Here is a 25,922-nt window from a genome sequence, read left to right as displayed (position 1 = left end):
CTACTTTTGGATAGGTTTGTTTGTTTTTTTTCCTGTTAATCTGTTTTAGTTCTTTGAAGATTCTGGATATTAGCCCTTTGTCAGTTGGGTAGATTGCAAAAACTTTTTCCCATTCCATTGGTTGCCGGTTCACTCAAATGATTGTTTCTTTTGCTGTACAGAGCTCTAGAGTTTAATTAGATCCCATTTGTCTATTTTGGCTTTTGTTGCTAATGCTTTTGATGTTTTAGTAATGAAGTCCTTGCCTATGCCTATGTCCAGAATGGTTTTGCCTAGGTTTTCTTGTAGGGTTTTTTATGGTGTTAGGTCTTATGTGTAAGTCTTTAATCCATCTGGAGTTTATTTTAGCATAAGGTGTCAGGAAGGGGTCCAGTTTTTGCTTTCTGCACATGGCTAGCCAGTTTTCCCAACACCATTTATTAAACAGGGAATCCTATCCCCATTGCTTGTTTTTGTCAGGTTTGTCAAAGATCAGATGGTTGTAGATGTGTGGCATTGTCTGCAAGACCTCTGTTCTGTTCCATTGGTCTATATCTCTGTTTTGGTACCAGTACCATGCTGTTTTGATTACTGTAGCCTTGTAGTATAGTTTGAAGTCAGGTAGTGTGATGCCTCCAGCTTTGTTCTTTTTGCTTAGAATAGTCTTGACTATGTAGGCTCTGTTTTGATTCCATACAAAGTTTGAGATGGTTTTTTTCCAGTTCTGTGAAGAAGGTCATTGGTAGCTTGATGGGGATAGAGTTGAATCTATAGATTATTTTGGTCAATATGACCATTTTCACAATATTGATTCTTCCTAACCATGAAAATGGAATATTTTTTCATCTGTTTATGTCCTCTCTTATTTCCTTGAGCAGTGGTTTGTAGTTCTCCTTGAAGAGGTCCTTTATGTCCTTTGTTAGTTGTATTCCTAGGTATTTTATTCTCTTTGTAGCAATTGTGAATGGGAGTTCACTCATGACTTGGCTTTCTGTTAGTCTGTTATTGGTGTATAGAAATGCTTGTGATTTCTGCACATTGATTTTGTATCCTGAGACTTTGCTGAAGTTACTTATCAGTTTAAGGAGATTTTGGGCTGAGATGATAGGGTCTTCTAAATATACAATCATGTTGTCTGCAAATAGAGACAATTTGACTTCCTCTTTTCCTAATTGAATATCCTTTAGTTTTTTTTTTTTTTTTTTTTTTTTTTTTTCTTGCCTAATTGCTCTGGCTAGAACTTCCAATACTATATTGAATAGAAGTGGTGAGAGAGGGCATCCTTGTCTAGTGCCAGATTTCAAAGGGAATGCTTCCAGTTTTTGCCCATTCGGTATGATATCAGCTGTAGGTTTGTCACAAATAAATTTTATTATTTTGAGATATGTTCCTTCGATCCCTAGTTTATTGAGAGTTTTTAGCATAAAGGGCTGTTGAATTTTTTTGAAGGCCTTCTCTGCATCTATTGAGATAATCATGTGGTTTTTGTTTTTGGTTCTGTTTATGTGGTGGATTATGTTTATAGTCTTGTGTATGTTGAATCAGCCTTGCATGCCTGGGATGAATCCTACTTGATCATGATGGATAAGCTTTTTGATGTACTGTTGCAATTGGCTTGCCAGTATTTTATTGAAGATTTTTGCATTTATGTTCATCATGGATATTGGGCTGAAGTTTTATTTTCTTGTTGAGTCTCTGCCGGGTTTTGGTATCAGGATGATGTTGGTCTCATAAAATGATTTGGGAAGGATTCCCTCTTTTGGTATTGTTTGGAATAGTTTCAGAAGGAATGGTACCAGCTCCTCTTTGTATATCTGCTAGAATTTGGCTGTGAACCTGTCTGGACCTGTACTTTTTTTGGTTGGTAGGCTATTAATTGCTGTCTCAACTTCAGCCCTTGTTATTGGTCTGTTCGAGGTTTCAACTTCTTCCTGGTTTAGGCGTGGGAGGGTGCAAGTGTCCAGGAATTTATCCATTTCTTTGAGGTTTACTAGTTTATTTGCATAGGGTTGTTTGTAGTAGTCCCTGATTGTAATTTGCATTTCTGTGGAGTCAGTGGTGATATCCCTTTTATTGTTTTTCATTGCATCTATTTGATTCTTCTTCCTTTTCTTTTTTATTAATCTGGCTAGTGGTCTATTTTGTTGATCTTTTCAAAAAACCAGCTCCTGGATTTATTGATTTTTTGAAGGATTTTTTTGTGTCTCTATCTCCTTCAGTTCTTCTCTGATCTTAGTTATTTCTTGTCTTCTGCTAGCTTTTGAGTTTTTTTATGTTGCTCCTCTAGCTCTTTCCATTTTGATGGTAGGGTGTCAATTTCATATCTTTCCTCACTTCTCTGGTGGGCATTTATTGCTATAAATTTCCCTCTAGATACTATTTTAAATGTGTCCCAGAGATTCTGGTACATTGTGTCTTTGTTCTTGTTGGTTTTGAAGAACATCTTTATTTCTGCCTTCATTTCATTGTTTATCCAGTAGACATTCAGGAGCTAGTTGTTCAGTTTCCATGAAATTGTGCGGTTCTGAGTTAGTTTCTTAATTCTGAGTTCTAATTTGATTGCACTGTGGTCTGAGAGACTGTTTGTTATGATTTCTGTTCTTTTGCATTTGCTGAGGAGTGATTTACTTCCAATTATGTGGTCGGTTTTAGAGCAGGTGCCATGCAGTGCTTAGAAGGATGTATATTATGTGGATTTGGGGTGGAGATTTCTGGAGATTTCTATTAGGTCTGCTTGGTCCAGATCTGAGTTCAAGTCCTGATATCCTTGTTAATTTTTTGTCTTGTTACTCTGTCTGATATTGACAGTGGAGTGTTAAAGTCTCCCACTATTATTGTGTGGGAGTCTAAGTCTCTTTGTAGGTTGTTAAGAACTTGCTTTATGAACCTGGGTGCTTCTGTATTGGGTGCATATATATTTAGGATCATTAGTTCTTCTGGATGCATTGATCCCTTTACCATTATGTAATGCCCCTTTTTGTCTCATTTGAGCTTTGTTGGTTTAAAGCCCATTTTATCAGAGACTAGGATTGCAACTTTTGCTTTTTTTGTTTTCTGTTTTTTGTTTTTTCTCTCCATTTGTTTGATAAATCTTTCTGCATCCCTTTATTTTTAGCCTATGTGTGTCCTTGCACATGAGATGGGTTTCTTGAATACAGCACACCAATGAGTTTTGACTTTTTATCCAATTTGCCAGTCTGTGTCTTTTGATTGGGGCATTTAGTCCATTTACATTTAAGGTTAATATTGTTATGTGTGAATTTGATTCTGCTATTTTGATGCTAGCTGGTTGTTTTGCCCGTTAGTTGACACATTTTCTTCATTTTGTCGATGGTCTTTACCATTTGGCATGTTTTTGGAGTGGCTGGTATTGGTTGTTCCTTTCCTTGTTTAGTGCTTCTTTCAGGAGCTCTTGTAAGGCAGGCCTGGTGGTGACAAAATCTCTGAGCAATTGCTTATCCATAAAGGATTTTCTTTCTCCTTTGCTATGAAGCTTAGTTTGGCTGGATATGAAATTCTGGTTGAAAGTTCTTTTCTTTAAGGATGTTGAATATTGGCTCCCACTCTTTTCTGGCTTGTAGAGTTTCTGCTGAGAGATCTGCTGTGAGTGTGATGGGTTTCCCTTTGTGGGAAACCCGACCTTTCTCTCTGGTTGCTCTTAGCATTTTTTCCTTCATTTCAACCCTGGTGAATCTGATGATTATGTGCCTTGGGGTTGCTCTTCTTGAGGAATATCGTTGTGGTGTTCTCTGTATTTCCTGGACTTGAATGTTGGCCTGCCTTTCTAGGTTGGGGACGTTCTCCTGGATAATATCTTGAAGAGTGTTTTCCAGCCTAGATTCATTCTCTCTGTCACATTCAGGTATACTTGTCAAACATAGATTAGGTCTTTTCACATAATCTCATATTTCTTGGAGGCTTTGTTCATTTCTTTTCACTCTTTGTTCTCTCATCTTGCCTTCTCATTTTATTTCATTGAGTTGATCTTTAATCTGTGATATCCTTTCTTCTGCTTGGTCAATTTGGCTATTGATACTTGTGTATGCTTCACAAAGTTCTTGTGCTGTGTTTTTGAGCTCCATCAAGTTGTTTATATTCTTCTCTAAGCTGTTCGTCCTAGTTAGCATCTCATCCAACCTTTTATCAAGGTTCTTAGTTTCTTTGTACTGGGTTAGGACATGTTCTTTTAGCTCTTAGAAGTTTGTTATTACCCACCTTCTGAAGCCTGTTTCTGTCAATTCATCAGATTCATTCTCTATCCATCTTTGATCCCTAGATGGTGAGGAGTTGTAATCCTTTGTAAGTGGAGAGGCATTTTACATTTTGGTGTTTTCATCCTTTTTGTGCTGGTTTCTTCCCATCTTAGCGGTTTTAATCTACCTGTGGTCTTTGTAGTTGGTGACTTTTTGATGGGGTCTCTGAGTGGATGTCCTTTTTGTTGATGTTGAAGCTGTTTCTTTCTGCTTCTTAGTTTTTCTTCTAACAGTCAGGCTTCTCTGCTGCAGGACCACTGGAGGTCCACTCCAGACCCTGCTCACCTGGGGATTGCCCACAGGGGCTGAAGAACAGCAAGGGTTGCCATAGGTTTCTTCCTCTCCTAGCCTCATCCCAGACGGGTACCTGCCAGATGTTGGCCTGAGCTCCCCTTTATGAGGTGTCTCTTTGGGTATATGGGCATTAGGGAGCTGCTTGAGGAGACAGTCTGTCCCTTATAGGAGCTCAAGTGCTGTGCTGGGAGCTCTGCTGTTCCACGCAGATCTGCTGGATAGGTACCTTTAAGTCTGCTGCAGCTGAACTCATAATCGCCTCTTTTCCCAGGTGCTCTGTCCTAGGAAGGTCAGCTTTATTTATAAGTCCCTGTTGTGCTGCTGCCTTTTTTTAATAGATGCCCTGCTCCATATGGAGTAGCCTAGTCACAGTCTGTCAGCAGAGGCATTACTGAGCTGCTGCAGGCTCTGTCCTGCTGCTTTGTGAACTGCCTTGGTAGTGGCAGACTGCCTCGGTATTGGAGGACGCCCTTCCCCCCACTGAGCAGGACAGTCCTGGGTCCAGCTGTGCTTGCTGCGAAATTCTCAATCCAGAGCACTTCAGATTGCTTGTTTTGTGGGGGTGGTACCTTCCGAGCCAGATCGCCTGGCTCCCTGTCTTAGCCCCCTCCCTTTCAGTTGAATGGGCGGCTCTATCTCCCAGGTGTTCTGGGCACCAGCTGTGCACTGACGCAGCACTGGCTGAAACCACCATGCTCCTGGCACTTTTTGGTCTGGGAATCTCCTGGTCTGTGGACAGTGAAAACTTGTTTGGAAATGCAGTGAGCACTGACCCTCTGTGCCGCTCTTGCTAGAAACTGTACTGCGGAGCCGTTCCTATTTGGCCATCTTGGATCCTCACTCTCTCTGGCTAATTTTTAAATTTTTTTTTGGAGAGACAGGGTCTCACCATCTTGCCCAGGCTGAATATAGGATATCGTGTGGACGAATATTTTCTCCTAGCACTTTGTCTTAAAAGAGTGAGAAGAGACTATGTAAGTGTCTCTGGTTTGAACAATTTGCCAATCCGAATACCTAAAGGAGAACTAAACTGTACTTGGTACTCAAATGCAAAGCCACTTTAAGAAACAGAGAAGCTCCACAGACTCAGTGCTCACGTCTTAGCTTCAGCCCTCCTGCCGTACAGCTGCCAGTGTGTGTCTCCCTCCCCAATGCGTTGTGAGCCACCGACAAGCTACATCTGCTCTCTCTTTGCCATTTCACTCTCTCTGTTCTAGCTTCTGACTTCTGAGTATAAGACGTGAACTGAGCCCTCTATTTTAGGGAGCCAATTGGAGACTATATTACCTATGTCAATTTTCAGTTAGTTACCCCTGTCTCTCCAAATGATTCATCTTTTCATCTCTGCTTTTCTAATGGATCATCCCCATAAGCACACTGATGTGTGTTTGTTCCTTGCTCACAGAAAAGATTCTCCTTATGCTTACAACCCACCACCTACCATTCCATCTCCCTGCTTTCCTTCAAGCCAGAGTTACTGTGTTTTCTACATTCACTGTGCCCACTTTTTAAAAACCTCCTATTCTTTCTTCAAGCTATCCCAACCTGCTCCCACTCCTAAGTACTCATATGAAGAGCACCAATGATCCACATTTTTCTAAACATAATGTTGTCCCATAAACATATCACATGCCATTAAATTTCCTTTTAAAAAGTGTAAATGATAAGGAATATGATATATACTGCCCGGCTATTCCACAGAAGGAGAAAGAGAGAGGGAACCCACCAAAGCGCAAGCTTCTGTTTAAAGCCATAGCCTCCTGATGCTATGGGCGATACTTGTCTGCCATTAACAGTCAGTTTACAATTGCTACCAAACTCCCAGTGAAAATGACTGACTAGATATACAGAGCAAATCAGATTATAACTGGGGTCTTTCAACTAACGTTTATTTTTGCATTTACCATATGCAAAGCACCTGCAAGATTTGGCTTATATAGAAAACATTCACTCACTCATTTACTCACTCACTTACTCATCTAACAAGTAAGTATTGAGCACCTGCTGTGTACATAACACTGAATTCCTAATGTCAGCCACCATTTCAGCTGTTTAGATAAGTTTTAATCATCTGTCTGAATTTTACACTGCCCACCCCACCTCCAGTCCTGAAGTATTGCCACAGAAGGTTGTCAGTAAGTTATTATTCATTATTCTATAAATTTGCAAAGGCTCCAAGCCTGAAATTTCTCACACACCATGATGGAAATATGGCCTTGGGTTTTCCTGCTGTGTTCACAGCCGCCTCTCCCATTATGCTTTGCCTATGTATCTTCTCCATCAGCAGGTGGCAGAGAAGCAGGCGCGTAAAACTTTGGTCTCTGGCCATCTGCTTAACTTTCTACGGTCCCGTTATCTTTAGAAAGGAAGACTCCGAGAGAGAAAGACACAGTGGCTTGTGTTTGGTTGGCTGGCTTACGTACTTCAAAAGGCAACACCCCACAGGGGTTATGCACCATTCGCACTTCTGCTTCGTGCACGTGCATAAAGATAAAGGCATCCGAGAAGCTTTGAGGTGAGGGCTCTGGAAGTCACTGAGTGCCTGAGGTGCCATTCTTGAGCTTGGTCAAATAAGAGCTTCATGAAGCATGTCGAGCATTAAAGAACAACATATCTGCCTATGGATGGCACTTAGAGCTACTTTCCCCCACCAATCCCTACCCTACCATCATAGAAACGATCCCGTGCATTCATTAGATTCATTTAGATTGGAAGGGACTGATTCCAGCAGATTATCTGGGGGAAAGGGAGGAACAAGGAAAGCCATCTGAGTTCTTCAACCTATCCCAACCTGCTCCCACCCCTAACTACTCATATGAAAACCACCAACGGCAGTGCTAGGATTACAGGCATGAGCCACAGCTCCAACCCCCAAGGTCATCTAATATATTAGCTCCCCTCATTCAGAAATATGGACCTACTGCTTCCACATAGCTGCCAAGTCACCGTCCCCACCTCTGTAGGGAGGAAAGGAGTTGGACAAGAATCTAGCAGTACTTAGAGGAACCCTATTCTCGTGATTGGAACTTTGAGAGTAGGGATTGCTTGCTCCTCCCTTGCCATTGCTAAAACACATTAAGAGAAGGGACTCAAAATACAGCCTGGTTCTTTTGAGTGAAAATGGATTCCAGTAAATGATGATGGATCACTTCTTACAGGAGAGCACAAAGCTACAATCCCTAAAGCGTGCGGCTTCCATGCTGAACTAACTTCTGTTTTCTCTTTCATCCACATAAGTAAAATTCTCTAGTCGTGTCTTCTTCAAACCTTGCTTGATAGGACAGATGCCTGCGATATGTCTAAATTAAAAGTGTGGCTTTTAGGGTCACAAGATATAAGTGCTGGAAAGGATTTCAAGGTCGTCAAGTCTAATCCTACTTCTTATTTTATTGGAAAACACAAGACCCAGAGAGATTAAGTGACTTGCTCAAAGACTTGCTGTTTGTGTCCTTGTCCCAGTTATTTGGATTCTATGACCAGCAATATTTCCAACTACATCACGTTGATATATCTGAAAAACACTATTTATAGAAAACCTGTGATGCCTTTACTAAAACAAAGCACAGGTTTTTATAAAAATAAAAGTCACCCTTTTATCTATTAACAAAACTCTGTTTTCTTTATTGACTTTTCTTACAGTGGAATAACCCCTGAACTAGTGGTTTGATTATTCTGGTTCTAATAAATGCCTTCTTTTTAATGTTCTCTTTTCCTAATTAACAAAGTGCCAAGTAGAAAGAGATAAGTTATGCACTTTAATTACAATAACCGCAGGCTACAGGGAGAATTCTTATCACTGGCTTGGATGGTACATTCTGTGCTCACTTAGAAATAATGTTGGTAAAAGCTTCCTGTAAGCTATGGATTTGGGATCTGAGGTGGCGAGGCAGTGAGGAAACAAAAGGAGTGAGGCTTTAGTTCCAGATTTCTTCTATCATGCTGTGCCTGGTTCTCTCTGTGCTCACTTCCTTCTTATTAAAAATGGGAAATGACTATTATCCTGGATTATTATGAGAGAGGGATTTTGGGATGCTGCAGAGAGGACTGGTTGCTGCAGCAGGAGCGCAGAATTCTAGATCAGCTCTGCCACTAATGAGCTGCTTTTCTGGGTGAGTGTTGTGGATTCATTGAGCCTTAGTTGACTCCTCTATAAAATGGGCTGGTTGTGTTAGCTGATCCCTGCAGTCTTTCTACGAAAGTTAAAATTTCTTTGACTCAAAATCCTGTGATTCCATTTTCCTTTTCCCATCCTTCTTTCATAACCTGTGTTTCCCCAAACTGAGTGAACTCAGGTTTCAAAGAAATAGGTTAGAAAAAGTGTCAAAACAGAAAGAATTTTTACAAAGACCAAAGAACACTATCCATGGAGAAATACATGCCTTATTTTACTTGTTGAAATGAGCAGAGAATCTAGAATTATTTCCATTCTTATCATGGTATCATTTCGTAGCTGCAGCAATTCATTTGTGGTCCCTTTCTCTGAAGAGTTCCCTTCAAGAAACAGAACTTCCTAGAGCAGATGGAGGGGCAGTAAGAGATCTCAGCCTCCTGCACTCTAACCCTCAGCTGCTCTAGGTTCCAGGTTCTTCAGATGGAACTATCTCTAGATACTTGATGCCAAAAAAATAGTGTGATGGAGTCTTATGGATATTGAACTAGGAGTCATATGATCTGGTTCTAGAGTGACAGCTTCCTTTCCTGAGATGCACAGTCTTGTTTTTAAGTCAATTCTCTTCTGTGGCCTCGGTTTCTATGCTAGTGAAATGAGAAGATTGGGCTGGGTGGTATCTAAGGTATCTTTCCATTCTTACTTGTAGCTTGAGTTGGAGAAAGGCACAGGATTGGTGGAAGTTTTGGGGGTCTTTGAATTGGGAGGCAGAGTCCCACCATGTTGGGCAAGGGCAGGACATACTTCAGCACTGTGGGAGTGTCTTCTCTCACTCCTCTCAAAGGTGTTGACCTTTGTCAAGTACATGAAGTGTTAGTGACATGGAGGAAGGGAAAGGATATCAAGAAATCTGAAATATGGTTTCTGCCCTCAAAGGGTTTATAGTTGAGTTGGTAAACACAAAGGCAAGAGTCTAAGGCCAGGAGTCCAGAATACGTACATGCATGCATTGACTTTATCAAGCAATGGGCATTTATGCTGAGCTCACGATTAGAGGCATATATCCATGGCTGGGCCACCCTATCCAGGAGAAGATGAAGGAATGTCCTACAGGTCTTGTTGGCTCCTTACTTTGTGGATTCTCCATTTTTCCCCAGAAGGGTCTGTTTCCTTTTTTGAATGTCACTTTATTTTGGTCTTTTCATCACACATTCAGGTCTGTCTCCACAGAATGCATGCCACCTGGGATAATAGGTAGGCTGGGTGTAAGGAGATAGGAGTGGGGAGAAGATAGGAAAAAAGCATTAACCAAAATCTTAGGGTAAGAAAATACAAGCTGCATTAAGGAGGCAACTGGTAGACCAGTTTGGCTATTATATAGCTTTAAAGAGTATTTTTTTTAAAAAACAATGAAAACCTGAAAACATAATTAGGATTCAAGTGAAGTAGCATGATGTAGTAAAAAGAGAGACCAAGGATGAATGCTAGCCCTGCCATCCCCCATCTGCCTGTCTTTGAGCAAGGTATTTCATCTCTCTGTGTCTATATCTCCACTTGGTAAAATGGAAGTAATAACACCAATTTTATAGTATTTTGTGAGGATTAACTTAAGTGATGTATGAAAAGCTCCTGGCACATGAAGAATGATCCATATATGGTAATTTTCTCAAATTCTAGGATCTTCCCACCTCCGCAGTGGCTTCTTCTGTAACCGGTGATTAGGAGAGCAGTCACCAGACAGACCTTGGACTTGAGTTCAGCACAGCCAGTTATAAACTCTTTGATTTTAGGCAAATTACTTAACTACTCTTAGTTTCAGTTTTCTTATGTACAAAATGGGATTAGTCATACTTACCTTATAGGATTATTGAAAGGTTTAGAAATATATCATGTTAAGCACCTAATAATACCTGGTAGGAAGAGGAAAGGGAGTAGAATTCAATAAATCGTGATGATAGGGAAAAGAGGAGCTATTTTGAGAACCTTGAATTCTTGACCAAGAAGCCTAGAATTTATATTGTGGGCAGTGGAGAGTCACTGAAGGTGATTTTTCAGCTAGAAAACCATAGGATAAAGATGAAAAGAATCTTAACATTGTTGAGAATGTGCCAAGAAGGTGCTCAGGTCAAGGGAGAACACCCTGGATGGAGAGAGACCAACTTACTGAAGACAAAATCCAGTTTGTTTTTTGTATCTGCTATGTGATTCTTTTACTACCAAATAGATTTCTTCTTCTGGAATCTAATAATTCTGATATATGAGAGAGGCAGAGATAGAAATGTAGAGCAAGGGAAGGCACAGAAGGGAGAAAGAGAAAGAGAGGGGACAGGAGAGAGAGATACAGTAGTTCTGTCTCCATGGGGGATGTGTTCCACGAACCCCAGTGGATACCTAAAATTACAGATAGTACTGAACCCTATATGTGCAGCAGAACTAGCGTGAATTTCATTTTCCTTTTTCACAATTTCACAGAAGATTTGTGCTTACCTTACCTTAAGATCTTAGCAACCTCAGCATCTCATTTTTTTTTCCCCTTAATTCAGTTGAGAATTTTCACCTTTTCATTTAAAAGTTGCACTTCATGGCTTCTCTTTGACATGTCTTTTGGCCAGAATCACTGCTCTTGCACTGTGGGACTATTATGAAATCGAACATAGGCACTTGGATACCACCACGGTGAATCTGACAACTGAGACGGCTGCTGACCAATGGGCAGGGAGCATGTGCAGCGTGGGTACGCCAGGCAGAGGCATAACTCATATCCCAGCAGGACGGAGCAGGGCAGTGTGCTACTCACCATGCTACTCATAAATTGTTTATTTCTGGAATTTCCCATTTAATATTTTTGGACTGTGGTTGATTGAGGGTAACTGAAATTGCAGAAAGCAAAAATACAGATAAGGGGGACGGCTTGCTGTACAGAGATAGAGATGAGAGGAGGGAGCTGTCCTCAAGGGCTTTTTGTGTGGAGATGTCTGGCACACAGATACGCTGCATGCAGGTGGCTTGAGAGAACTTGCATCCAGATATAAACTGGCATCGACACATTGAATTTTCAGTTGACAGGTGACTACTTTAAATAGAACTGGGGAGCTGCTGTGGAAGCAGGGAGAAAACCACCTCTGCTTTGTTATCCCACCTCCACCAAGATGAGCCTGAACCCCTGAGAACAGCTCACTCCACCCTGCCTCTGGGTCATCTGCTGACCACATTTCTCTCTTCTGGCCTAGGAAGAGATTGATTTCTGGTCAACAGGACACCCCCTGACAAAAATGACTTCTACCATTTCCTTCCACTCCATTTTCAATCCAATTGCTGTTTTGTTTGGAGGAGAGCTATGGTCGGAATGTTTATGTCTCCTTGAAATTCATATGTTGAAATCCTAACCTCCAAGGTGGGGCCTTTGGAAGTACTTAGATCATAAGGGTGGAGTCCTTGCGAATGGGATCAGCGCTCTTATTAAAGAGGCCCAAAGGGGCTTGTTTGTCCTTTTCAGCATGTGCAGATGCAGAGAGAAGGCACATCTGTGCCCTCACCAGATACTGCCAGCCCTTTGAGCTGGGACTTCACAGGCTGCAGAACTGTGAAAAATAAGTGTTTGCAGTTTACAAGCTGTCCGTTTATGGTACTTTTGTTATCGCAGCCTGGATGGACAAAGTGCGAGGGTGAGTTTGCCTTTGTGAGAATGGTCCTTGACTTAGCTTATTTTGAAAGCAAAGTGTCTTTAATTTTAGTTTATGTTTTTTATGTAATTTTTTTTCTTTTTTACTAGTCATCCAAACACTGGATGTCTAATAACTAATGGGCATCAGCAACCTACCAAAGTCAGTTTCTGTTGTCAAAGTTGTTACTCTCCTGAAGGCTGGTACCTGGTTTGTTCAGTTGAGAGTGGGCAGCAAGTTACTACCTGTGCTGGCCCAAACCCACTGTGAGGACATGCAGGTGCCCTGGAGCCGCTCTTCGAAAGGCTACCCCCTCCTGGTGGAGTGCTTCCTATGTGCAGCCTGAATCAGAGCGCCGTGGACAGTTGAATAAAAATACCAACTGAACGTCCCTCAAAGGATAACGCTCCGTATTGTCACCTGAAAGCTTTTCTCAGCCCAGCTTTCAGTTCTGAAAGATTTTGGTTGTCCTGCTAAAATGGATGAAATGGTTGGCCCCCAAGATACCTATAGGGCCCCCTTTTTTGAGGGGGAGATCATGGGAGTATTTACTATAATCTCCCTTCTTGATTTAAAGACCCTTTAATGAAATACTTCATACATCAAAAGTATATATATATATACATATATATATATATAATTAAAAAATAATATGAATATTTACATGTACGCAGCACTTACCTTAAGAAATAGAATATTATGGAACACTCTCAAAGGCCCCTGTGAATCACACCTCATTCACATCCTTTCTCTGTCCTCCCTTGGGTATTTATGTGCTTGTGATTGTCCTGCTTTTTTAGAGTTTAAATTACGTATACATGTATCCTTAAGTAATACATAGTTTTGCTTGCCGTTGTCTTTTATATTAATATCATCAAACTGATGTGTTCTTTTGCAGCTTGCATTGTTTGCATGAAATCATGTCAGATTGAGCCATGTTGATATGTTAAATGATCATTCACTCCTTTCCCTACTATGTGGTACTCCATTCTAACATAGTCATTCTTTGTTGATGGACATTTGGGATGTTGTTTGTTCTTATAAATAGCATATTTGGAGTATTTTTTAAGATCACAAATTCTGATGCTATGAACCTGTTTTGCACATGCCTCTCGGTACACATGTGCAAGAGTTTCTCTAGCTTTTGTAAGTTAGGGTGGGATTGCTAGGTATGAACAAACATCTATTTTATGAAATATTTCCAAGTATTTCACAAAGTGGCTGGACCAGTTTACACAGGTATGGTGAGTAGGAGTCCTCATTGATCCCATCCTTAGTAATATTTTTATTACCTGATTGACATTTTTGCCAGTGTTGTCAGTATAAAATGGAAACTCTTTCTGGTTTCAATGGGGGGCAATTCCTTAATAACTTATGAGAGAAAACATTTTTAAATATATTTTGGTCATTGATGCTTCCTTTCCTGTGTTGAATTTGTCGTTATGTTTCCAATACACCGCGTTCCGTTCGGTACAGCTCTGCCTGTGGCTGAGTTAGGCTAGGCATGGTGCGAAGCCTGTGCTGATGGAAGGCACGCTGCTTTTCTTTGTGAAGGCCCTGAGGAGGCGGGAAGTGGCCGCTATGGACCCCATTATATCACCGACATGGGAGCTGGTGAGGATGATGAAGGATTTGAAGACGACTTAGATTTGGATATTTCCTTTGAGGAGGTAACAGTAATCTCTGCTCTCAAAACCCAGGGTGTTTATGTTTCCTTGCCGAACAAGGCAGTTTAGCCAATGGACCATAAACATTTTACTTAAAACTTAAATGGGCCCATTTGCTTTTAACACTGGTTTGTTTCCTCTGACGATCAGTCTCCAGGGGCTGATAAATTAGTGGTAGGGATGTACTAGCCCTGCTGAAGTTCTATAGGCAGCTCCTGCCTGTGGACTTCACAATCTGGCAAAAACATATTTAGATTTCCCATCAAGGGAAATTTCAGAAAAGCAGGTATTATAAGGAAATGAACAATTCCTTGACAAAGTCATGCATCTTCATAATATTGTAATAAGAATAAATCATGTCATATCAGCTTTACTGCTGATTTTCTGAGTAATACAGGGAAAGGCACTGAAAGTCCCTAAGCATCGAGCCCTTTGTCCATAAGTTGGAGTCAGTGCTATCTTGCCCATCTCCATCCTAGGGTTTTGGGGAGTGACCATGTTTCAAGTGCTAGGCAGCAATTATAAATAAAGTAGTCCAGTTGCCGTGCCCTGCGTTCATCCCTTTCCTTTTCTGGCTTTAGGTTAAACCACTTCCTGCTACCAAAGGAGGGAAGAAGAAATTTTTGGTGGAAAGCAAGAGGATATCTATATCTAACCCAAAGACCATTTCCAGGCTTGTCCCTCCTACCTCAGCATCTCTCCCCGTGACCACAGTGGCTCCCCAGCCCATCCCTGGAGAGAGGAAGGGGAAGAATAGTGTGGCCATGATGTCAAGGCTCTTTGACGTGCCTTGTGATGAAACTCTCTGCCCTGCCGACAGCTTCTGTGTCAATGACTACACCTGGGGGGGCTCGCGATGCCATTGCAACCTGGGCAAAGGTGGTGAGAGCTGCTCAGAAGGTAGGTCCTTGGGGGAGAGGAAGAATGTGGTGATGAACTGGCACCATTGAGCACCAGCAGGCAGTTCTGTGGTCCAAACAGTTCCTTCTAGCCCCTTTTCCAAGATAAGTTCCTTCTTCCACATACTGGTCATTAAAGTAGCAATACAAGGCAAATTGTGAGGCAGCTTTCATTGCTTCTAAGTAGACAGCAGCCCTATTTCTATGTGTGCCAAATGTGTAGTTCCTTTAAAGCAATCAGTAAATCATCCTGATACTCCCTTAGAGAGGTAGATTTTACTATAATCTCACCTCTACCAAAATATGCAGCTAAAACATATACACAAGGGTTTGGAAGGATAACAATTGGGCCAACTTACATTACACAAAGGCCCTTATAGCTGAGGGCAAGTGACAGGGCTCTTACACCATTGGTTTCTTCTGAGAAAAGCCAGGGCCAGGCTCCAAAAATGCAGCTTCTTCCTAAGAATTTCAGAAGCTCAGAGTCTCCAAGAATAAGAACTGTCGATATAAAAAGTATAGAAAAAAAGACAGTGAAATTGAACAGATTAGTGAGGGTTCTCACTCAGTGGTATCCAGGCAATGTTGTATATTGATTTTTGCTTTTGAAGAAGTGAGGAAATAGCATTCTTTTGTGTGGTCTTTTTTCTTCTTCAGATATTGTTATCCAGTATCCTCAGTTCTTTGGCCACTCCTATGTAACGTTTGAACCTCTGAAGAACTCCTATCAGGCATTTCAAATTACTCTTGAATTTAGGGTAAGAGGATGTGTTGTTTGATGAGTGCTTTTTGGACACTTTAACACAGCAATGTACTACATTCAAAGGCTGGGAGAGAGGAAGGGAGGCAGCAGGGAGAGCGATCAAAGGTAAAGATGACACAGAGCCTGTCTCTAAAGTCGCTCATGAGACAGTGGGAATGAGGAGCACATGCACAATATTCAAGTGTGACAGTGAGGAGAGGGTGGCTTTCTTTATCACTGGACTACAGAGGGGCTGCCGTGAAGGTTCCAAGTGAGAATGTCGGGGTCCTAGCAGTGTTGCTCATAATAGTGATTTCTCCTGGGTCAGGATTGAGAAGAAACAATGCATTCCTCATTCCAAATTGTGTAAAAGGAGAACCCAATTCTGTGTCTTCATTGTGATAGCTGTCACTGAACGAATAAAAAAAGTTCTCTATGCAACCCTTGCATCATGAGGGCCCAATGGAGTTTCTCTGATCTGAATCAGCTGCAGCTAAGAATTTAATCAGTGACCTCAGCTTAAACTGATTTTTATGGTGTCTCCAAAGACACAGAAAGGTCTGGAAGTCTGTAAAGAAGTCCCACTTGAAGTCATGGCCACAGTGTTGAGTGTTCAAGAAATGACCTGTCTTAGTCCAAGACCACCAGCACAGCTTTCGGCTGAGCTGTTCTTAGCATCCTGTTCTGATAGAAGAAGCGAATTTGCATGCCTCCCAAGAGGGAGGGAAATAGAAAGAACAAAGTGAAACATGGAATGCTCTTTGATGAGAATAGAATTGGATGTGCACCAGCAACGTCCTTACTGTGACCGTGGCCTTTGTGCATTTGGTTTTCTGAGGCTCTGCAGGTGTGTCCACAAAGACAAGTAAAGAGCAGGTCAAAGATGGGGTCACCTTCCTCTGCCCTCACTGCACCCCACACACAGTTTATATCACTGCCATTTGTTTATTGAAAATGAACTGGGACCAGGTATCTGGGAGCAAATTGGAGCCCACGTGTGTGACCCTTAGTAGATAGGATCATGGTGGAGAAAATGCTCAAGTTTCACATTTGTGAGTTTTTCCAGATGGCGCTTTATGGAAGGGGAGGTGCTTACTGTTCATGTGGCTTTTGTCTGTATGATCACAGGCAGAGGCAGAGGATGGCTTACTGCTCTACTGTGGGGAGAATGAACACGGGAGAGGGGATTTCATGTCCCTGGCTATCATCCGACGCTCCCTCCAGTTCAGGTAGTTCCTGCCAAAAGCCTCACACTTTTTTTTTTCGTTGTTACATTATCTTACATTGTATTTGCATTTTTGTAGTATGAAAATAATATATACAGGATAGATTCTGGTAGATGAAAGAACGGTTTGTATAAAATGAGCATGAACCAGTTTACCAAATACTAGGGTACTGGAATTGCAGAATAACCTATAAAACTTGAGTTTTGGAACCTTGTAATCATTCATTGACTCAGCAGTACCTGGAGTGTACCTAGCACTGGAGGTACTGTTGAATGTGCCTGGTTCTGGAGGTGGTGCTGAGTGTACCTGGCTCTGGAGATGCTGTTGAATATACATGGCTCTGGAGGGGATGTTGAATATATCTGGTGCTGTAGGTGCTGCTGAATGTTTCTTGAGCATTTACAGTATACCTGGCACTGCTATCGATCCCAAGGATGGAGAGTGAGCCAAAGGAATACAGTCCCTTTTCTCTGGAGCTCTAGTGGATGTGATGGGAAGAAAGCTGGAGTCTTCTCATCTCCTTTTGGTAAATGTGACCAACAGGTGTGGACCAAGAGGAACCTACAACCTCCCATGGATTTCCCACCCTTATCTTCCTCTGTGCTGTGCTGGGGAGCTCTTTGGCCTCCACTGCCCTCATCATTTCTCAACACACTCTGGAAGACACCTTCAGCTTATGTGTGGTTTTCTGGGGGGCAGAGTTTTGTGGAGGGGTGAGGAGTTTTAAAGATTCTCGTGGAGGTATGCATTATTCCTCTTTGTGAACAACCAATGGGCACCAGCCTTGTCCTTCTCTGTGGTGCATTGGTTGACATCCTCATGGCACCAACCCCCTGCTGCCTGACCTCCAGCGTATGACGCAACCTCTCCAAGCCTGCGTGTCCTCATGGGACTATTGTGAGGGTTATATGAGTTAATTCATAAAAGTGGTGACCCAGAGCAAGTACTCAATAAGCGTCAACCATTATTGTCTTCTTAAATTACTTTCAGCATAAAATGTGTTTTCGGTTAGGTTGAAAAAGACTTCTGAACATCCCACTTAGGCTATAAAATGGGTCTCCATGCTTTGCTAAGTGACGTGATTCGTGGAAGTTTGGTGTTAGCCACCAGGATCTTGGGTAGCGGTGTTTAGCCTGTGGGCTTCTAGCACTTTGAGGATCAGATAGACTCTTAGTAGCACTGGCAGCTGGTAGCTGGTAGCAGTCCTCCAACTATGCAACTCCTCCTGAGTGAATCTGTTATCCTCCTCTGGTTAAGCCTGTCCCACAATCCCTCTTAACTGCATCTCACTTCACTGATGATCTTGAGACAAAAGGAGGGCCTGAGAGTGGCTGCAGTTAATGAAAATCCTAGTAAGGAAAATGCCAGCCACGACTCCTTCCCCACAGGCAGTCTCAGGATCCAGGTGGAAGGGGCCTGGTGGTTATTTGGAATTTGAGCAGAAAGGTCCAAGATTCCCCCTGTTAGGCATAGTGACTGTGAGCACTCCTGGGTCATAGGGAGGTTGGGAAGAAAACAAGAATAATGCAGCCATGTGAGGACGCTCCTCCTCCATCTCACCTCGCCCCTGAGCCTCCTATGGACCTCACCTGTATTTGGGTACAGCTAAGCACAGATGTCGGGGCTGGCCAGCTTGCCAAAATGAGTGTGAAGACCTGGACTTTTATATTTTATTAGTATCACTGAGCCTGTTATTTGAGAGTCAGGGAAAGTCCCCAGAGAAATCCCTGGAAGCAGAGTGACTCACATTCTAATTCACTGTACCTTGAATTCACTTTAGACATTTGACAATCACTGAAAACAAGAAGGAGATCCTTAGTTGCCCATCACTTTCTTTTCTTTTTTACTTTCTTATGATCTTTCCTTTACTTTTCTTATGGGTCCTGTCCTTTTCAGAAACAGAGAAGGCTAAATTTTTTTCTGAGCAGAAGTAATCATCTACTTCTGGTTAAAAGAAAATGGAAGCTGGGTGTGGTGGCTCACGCCTGGAATCCCAGCATTTGGGAGGCCAAGGCAGGTGGATCATGATGTCAGGAGATTGAGACCATCCTAGCCAACATGGTGAAATCCTGTCTCTACTAAAAATACAAAAATTAGCTGGTCATGGTGGTGTGTGCCTGTAGTCCAGCTACTCAGAAGGCTGGGGCAGTAGAATCACTTGAACTCGGGAGGCAGAGGTTGCAGTGAGCCAAGATCACACCACTGTACTCCTGCCTGAGTGACAGAGTGAGACTCCACCTCAAAAAAAAAAAAAAAAAAAAAAAGAAAAAAGAAAATGGGATACGGATTAGCTATCACCTTTCATTAATTTTATTTGTTTATTTATTTATGTATTCATTTATTTATTTGAAACAGAGTCTCTGTTGCCCAGGCTCAAGTGCAGTGGGTGGCACACTCTTGGCTCACTTCAGCCTCTGCCTCCTGGGTTCAAGTGCCTTAGCCTCTCGAGTAGCTGTGATTCTACTGCCTTAGCCTCTCGAGTAGCTGGTATTACAGGCATGCACCACCACGCTTGGTTAACTTTCGTACTTTTAGTAGAGATGGAATTTCACCATGTTGGCCAGGCTGGTCTCGAACTCCTGATCTCAAGTGATCTGCCTGCATTGGCCTCCCAAAGTGCTGGGATTACAGGCATGAGCCACTGTGCCAAGCTTTTTAAAATTTCCACTTTCTTTTTTATTTTTATTTATTTATTTTTGAGGCAGAGTTTCACTCTGTCATCTAGATAGTGGTGCGATCTCAGCTCACTGCAGCCTCTGCCTACTGGGTTCAAGTGATTCTGCTGCCTCAGCCTTTGGAGTAGCTGGGACTACAGGCACCCACCACCATGCCCAGCTAATTTTTGTATTTTTAGTAGAGACGGGATTTCACCATGTTGGCCAGGCTGGTCTTGAACTCCTGACCTCAGGTGATCTGCCTGTCTTGGCCTCCCAAAGTGCTAGGATTACAGACGTAAACCACCATGCCCAGCGTAATGTCAACTTGTATTTTAAATACAGGGGGTACATGTGCAGGTTTGCTACATGGGAATACTGCGTGATGCTGAGGCTTGGGGTACAGATCCCATCACACAGGTAGCAAGCACAGTACCTATATGCACATCATTTTCTAAGCTCCAGAAAAAAATCAAGTTTACGAAGGCCCTACATTGAAAGGTCCTATGGGCAGATGAAAGATTACCAGATGGAGATCATCCTCAGGAAGAGGTGCCTAGTTCTTCTGTGTGTTGATTTCAACAGCGCTTGATATTCATAAACATAACTCTTAACGGATTGACTCTGAAAGGAGCTGTTGTCCTAGAAGTGATGTCCATGGAGTCTGAAAGCATAATAAGCTGGTTAATCAAAGAATCTTCTTTTCCCTTTCTCCCCAAACAGGTTTAATTGTGGAACTGGGGTTGCCATCATTGTAAGTGAGACCAAAATCAAACTGGGGGGCTGGCACACGGTTATGCTCTACAGAGATGGACAGAACGGGCTGCTGCAGCTAAACAACGGCACCCCGGTGACGGGTCAGTCCCAGGTGAGTGTGAGCCCCATGCCCTGCCCACCCCACCTACTGCCCACCAGAAGCCTCCTGAGAGGGGCTCACTGCAGGGAGCCATGGCAGAGTCTGCATGATTCAAGTTCTGATTGGGTTGGTGAGGTCCATTTCTCATGGTGAGCCCATGCAACAGACCTTTGATGTGCTCCTGTGTGCTCTTGCACTCCAGGAGAGCTTTCAGGGCACACATCCACCCCACATCTACCGAAGAGAGGGATTAAACTTGGAAGCATCATTGCTGTTAGTACACAGTTACATGCTGCAGGCCTGTGCCCAAGGACAAATTCTCTTTCCCTGAGTACATCAAAGCCAGCGGTAGAAGAAGGCTCATATTGGAAGAGTAGAACCCATTGTTACTATTATTACTTTGAGGCAGGGTCTCACTCTGTCCCCCAGGCTGGAGTGCAGTGGCATAGTCATGGCTCACTGCAGCCTCTAACTCCCTGGCTCAAACCATCCCACCACAGCCTCCCAAGTAGCTGGAACTACAGGCATGTGCCACCATGCCTGGCTAATTTCTTTTGTTTTTTGTAGAGATAGAGTTTCACTCTGTTGCCAGGCTGGTCTTGAACTCCTGGACACAAGTGATTCTCCCACCTGGGGTTCCCAAAGCGCTGGGATTACAGGAATGAGTCACCACACCCGGCCTAGAACCCATTATTAGTGTCAAACCCAAAGCTTGCTTCAAGGCAGGGGTGTTGAAATCCTGTGGCTTTAGAAGATAGTCTTGAAAGGTTCACTTGGTTCAAAATGCAGGAATAAGCTGTTCATCTACCCTTGTTGGGGAGGCATAATTGTAGGAAATCGTAAAAAAAAAAAAATTAGACTGTCGGGCTACTCAGCAAATCACCTAGTATTCACATATGTGTTATGGTCTGGGCAATTTTAGGACTGTGTTCAGAATAAACAGTTTGGATTAGCAGCCTGCCAAGGAACTGAGCCTGTAATTATAATCAGGCAGGTGTCTGTATTCTCTGAGGAAAAATGTAGCAAGAGAACCTTTGTGTATATGCCTGTATCTTCCTTCCTGCCTGGGCTCCTCTCTACTCTTTGCCAGCAAGACATGTTATATAAAGCAGCGGTCCCCAACCTTTTTGGCACCAGGCACCAGTTTTGTGGAAGACAATTTTTCCCTGGACTGGGGTTGGGGGATGGTTTCAGATGAAACTGTTCCATCTCAGATCATCAGGCACGGTTAGAGTCTCAGAAGGAGCGTGTAACCTAGATCTCTCGCATGTGCAGTTCACAATAGGGTTTGTGCTTCTATGAGAATCTGGTGGCACGGCTGATCTGGCAGGAGGCGGAGCTAGGCGGTAGTGCTCACTCACCCCACCTCCACTCACCTCCTGCTGTGCAGCCCAGCTCCTAACAGGCCACAGACTGGTATGCCTACATGGCCCAGGGATTGGGGACCCTGATACAAAGGGCCATGCCTTGCTGATACCCTGCCTTCCAAAAAATGGAAGAAAATATCTCATTAATTTCAATCCCACTGGTTCCAAATGAACAAGATTCAAATTTAGTAAATGTGAGTCCAGGGAGATTGTTTATGATCAGATGGCTCAGTAAGAAAAAGACAGGGTCAATGAACTACATCAGTGCCAGAACTATAGGCCTAACATGATAAAAGTTAGTTGGCTGGGAATAGAGAAACTTCTAGCTTGGGTCCAAAATACTAACACAAAGGCAAAATGGGAAGCTACAATAGGAGCCTGTGAAAATGTCTAATGGTTTTAAAGTGGGGAAGTTTCATAACCATTAACAGACAGGGTCATGTGGAAACAATAAGCTAAAGAAATTATAGGCTGTGTTAATAGAGTCATAGCATCTAAACAAGGGAGGTGATGATCTTATTCTATTGTGGTGACTATGTGATAGCTTCTAGTGACTCCACTGTTGACTCTAGTCCTTTGAGAGGATTACATTCACGTCTGGATCACATTTTAAGAAGGCCACAGACACACTAGAACATATTCCAGGGGTTGTCACCCAAGTGGGAAGATGACTTGAAATCCCTTCGGTGACTGATTGAAGGAGCAGTGTTTAGTTTGGAGAAGAGAAGATGAAAGCATGCAAGGCAGCTTTTCATTACAGAATTAACAGGAGAGTCTTGGGAAAGAAAGATTTACTCCATGGACCCCCAAGTCTGAAGCTGAATGAATGGGATGAGCCTCAGGAGGTCGATTTTAGCATCACCTAATCATGCAAAGAGAAAGAAGTGCAACAGACTATCTCAGGAGAGACGGGTATCCTTGTGGGGTGTTCAAAGGATAATTTATCTAAATTTCTTGTTAGGGATGTACCAGGAATCCAACAGCCAGTGAGGGCTTGAATTTTAAGAGTTATTATATTTTTTGTTCATCTCAAGATTCTATGATTTTAATGAATATAAGAATTAATTGACCCAGGCTCGGTGGCTCACGCCTCTAATCCTGGTACTTTGGGAAATCGAGGCAGGTGGATCACTTGAGGTCAGGAGTTCAAGACCAGCCTAGCCAACATGTGAAACTTTGTCTCCAATAAAAATATAAAAACATTATCTGGGTGTGGGTGGTGGGCATCTGTAATCCCAGCTACTCAGGAGGTAGAGGCAGGAGAATCACCTGAACCTGCGAAGTGGAGATTGCAGTCAGCTGAGATGGTGCCACTGCACTCCAGCCTGGGCAACAGAGCAAGACTCTGTCTCAAAAAAAAAAAAAAAAAAAAAAAAAAAGAATTAATTGCTGGGCACAGTGTCTCACACCTGTAATTCCCACAACTTTGGGAGGCTGAGGCAGGAGGATCACTGGAGCTCAGGAGTTTGAAACTAGCATAGGCAACATGGTGAAACGTCATCTCTACCAAAAATAGAAAAATTAGCCAGGTGTGGTGGCATATGCCTGTAGTCCAGCTACTTGAGAGGCTGAAGAGCAAGGATCACTTGAGCCCAGGAGGTCAAGGCTGCAGTGAACTGAGATGGTGCCACTGTACTCCAGCCCTCCAGCCTGAGCAACAGAGTGAGACTCTGTCTCCAAGAAAAAACAAAAAGTGGGGGGTGTGTTAGCACGTACCTGTAGTTCCAACTACTTGTGAGGCTGAGGTAGGAGGATTGCTTGAGCCCAGGAGTTCAAGGCTGCATTGAGCCATGACTGAACCTATGAATAGCCCTACACATCAGCCTGGGTAACATGGGCAGACCCCATCTGTGTTAGGCCATTTTCACACTGCTATGAAGAAATACCTGAGACTGGGTAATTTATAAAGAAAAGAGGTTTAAATGACTTATGGTTCTGCATGACTGGGAAGGCCTCAGGAAACTTACAATCATGGTGGAAGACAAGCAAACGTGCCCTTCTTCACATGGCAGCAACAAGGAGAAGTGCTGAGCAAAGGGGGAAAAAACTATCTGATCTTATGAGAACTCACTATCACGAGAACAACGTGAGGGTAACCGCCCCCAGGATTCAGTTACCTCCCACTGAGTCCCTCCCATGACATGTGGGGATTATGGGAGCTACAATTCAAGATGATATTTGGGTGGAAACATAGCCAAGCCATATCACCATCCTTTTATTTTAAGAATTAATTGCAAGAAGCACGTAGCTTTACGGATACTCAGGCCAAAGATTGCCTCCATGCTACTGAGACTTGCTAAGCAAGTTGTAAAGCAGGACCACAGATGTGGATATTTAATAAGCTGTTTTGAGAGATGGTGATTCTGTCTTAAGTGGGATTCCCCCAGCAACAGACCTGAGATGTGGAGTCCTGTGCCAGTGATGCATTAAGAAAGTGCTCCCAGGAGAAATGGCTAAGAGAGAGGAGGTGGACAGGGAAGAAGAGGATATCAGCAAGAGTGAGATCTCAGGCCACATTTTTCAGAGTATGGCTTCTGCCTGATTCAGCAGAGGAGCTCTGGAGTGTAAATTATACCTCAGACCCATCCCAAACTCTTAAGGGCTGTCCTGAGAGAATGTGAATTCCAGGGCACTTCCATTTCTGTGTACAGGCAGGCAAAGCAGGCTCCAGGGATCAGAAGGCAACCCTCATCTGAAATATAAAAGCCAGGTTTGAAGACTATTCCCCGGGATCTTGCAAAGGGCACAGCAAAGTAGCCACCCACCCCTACAAGACACTTTATGCTCTAGAAAACGATGGCGCTGTCAGGACTCCTGCTGTGGTCCTAAATCAGGGAACAAGACTGGAAGGGCCAGGATGGGATCCAAAGAAGTGAATTCTGAGAATCTTGGTGAAAGAAGCCAAGAGGACATTTAACTCATCTAATAAAAGCAGCATGCTCAGTGGCTGGCGGACTGTAACTGACCCTGAAAACCCACTGCCTAGCTCATGTTCAGTCTGCTATTTAAAAATGATTCTTATCTCTTCATCAGAAAAGATAAAACAATGATTGGATTTCTACTTGCTGGTAACAGAAGTTTAAAGGATAAAGATTAGGTTTCAGAGTCTTACACTCTGAACATTTTATAAGTTCTGGCAGCATGCCTTTCCCTGACACCCTTCCTTATCCTGTAATGGAAATGAATGAGATATTTTGATCATAAAAAAAGACCAAGGGTGACTTAATTTTGTCCCACCTAATCTTCAGCTCTGTATTTTGTAACCTTAAAGCCTGTAATCCAGATTGTGGTTTGGTCTAAGATGGGAAGTTTCCCTACCTCACTTTAACAACACTTTTTTAAAAAGTCATATTCATAAGCAAATTTCAAAACACTTTGGATCATAATCTGTTTGGTAATTTCCCCCCACAATGTTTCTCTCAGGATATAGTATAAAGGTGACTAGGACAGTGAAAGGGTAATTGTTAGCCCACTGTATACAAAATTAATATCATCACCTTTGGAGGCACAGAATAGCCCTAAGACCCTTCCAAAGTACACAGTCAACCGGTGTCAGGACTGGAAAGAGAACGTTTTTGTTGGATGCCTAGCATGGTCCCCTGCCTGGTGGGTCGGGCGTGGCTCTGACCTCCCTTCCCTTCCCTTCTCGGCATTCCAAAATCCTGCCTTCTGAAAGCACAGCCCTCTGAGAACCTCAATGAGTTCCCTCCGGTAATCATGGGTTTAATTTTCCAGTAAGCCAAGGTCTTGAAAAATACACATGGAAGAAAATGCTGGGGCTGTTACAGATGTCTTAACCACGTCCCTCATAAAAATCTGTTGTGTTTTGGCTTGTGATTTGGTTTAGTGAGAGTATTCAGGACTGTTCATCTTTCTTAAAGGGCCAGTACAGTAAAATTACCTTCCGGACACCTCTCTACCTTGGTGGGGCTCCCAGTGCTTACTGGTTGGTCAGAGCAACAGGAACAAATCGAGGCTTTCAAGGCTGTGTGCAGTTGCTCGCTGTTAATGGGCGGAGAATCGACATGAGGCCCTGGCCCCTGGGAAAAGCACTCAGTGGGGCTGATGTGGGTAAGTGGCTGCCCAGTGAGTTGGGGTACTCTTACGGGACTTATGTCTTATGAGACTGCCTTCCAGGCTTGGGCCAGAGAGGGAGCAGCAACATTAGGTACCACCCTGGGAAGCTGGTACCTGCAGAACTTCAGTGGGGAGGTG

At 42.9% G+C, this 25,922-nt stretch overlaps 1 protein-coding gene across 2 annotated transcripts in view; it reads left to right on the top strand.

The window, feature by feature from the left end:
• EGFLAM (EGF like, fibronectin type III and laminin G domains) overlaps positions 1-25,922 on the top strand; it is a 230,142-nt gene that overhangs the window by 156,651 nt on the left and 47,569 nt on the right. For both annotated transcript variants that reach the window (XM_074386512.1, XM_074386510.1), the window contains exons 7-12: positions 13,851-13,966; positions 14,545-14,863; positions 15,520-15,620; positions 16,733-16,833; positions 20,208-20,352; positions 25,589-25,778. In XM_074386512.1, the coding sequence (XP_074242613.1) occupies positions 13,851-13,966; positions 14,545-14,863; positions 15,520-15,620; positions 16,733-16,833; positions 20,208-20,352; positions 25,589-25,778 (972 nt within the window). The remainder of the gene's footprint in view (positions 1-13,850; positions 13,967-14,544; positions 14,864-15,519; positions 15,621-16,732; positions 16,834-20,207; positions 20,353-25,588; positions 25,779-25,922) is intronic.

This window comes from Saimiri boliviensis, chromosome 1 (assembly GCF_048565385.1).
Source record: "Saimiri boliviensis isolate mSaiBol1 chromosome 1, mSaiBol1.pri, whole genome shotgun sequence".
In the NCBI taxonomy this organism is placed as follows: Eukaryota; Metazoa; Chordata; class Mammalia; order Primates; family Cebidae; genus Saimiri; species Saimiri boliviensis.
This window is presented reverse-complemented; position numbering and strand designations above follow the sequence as displayed.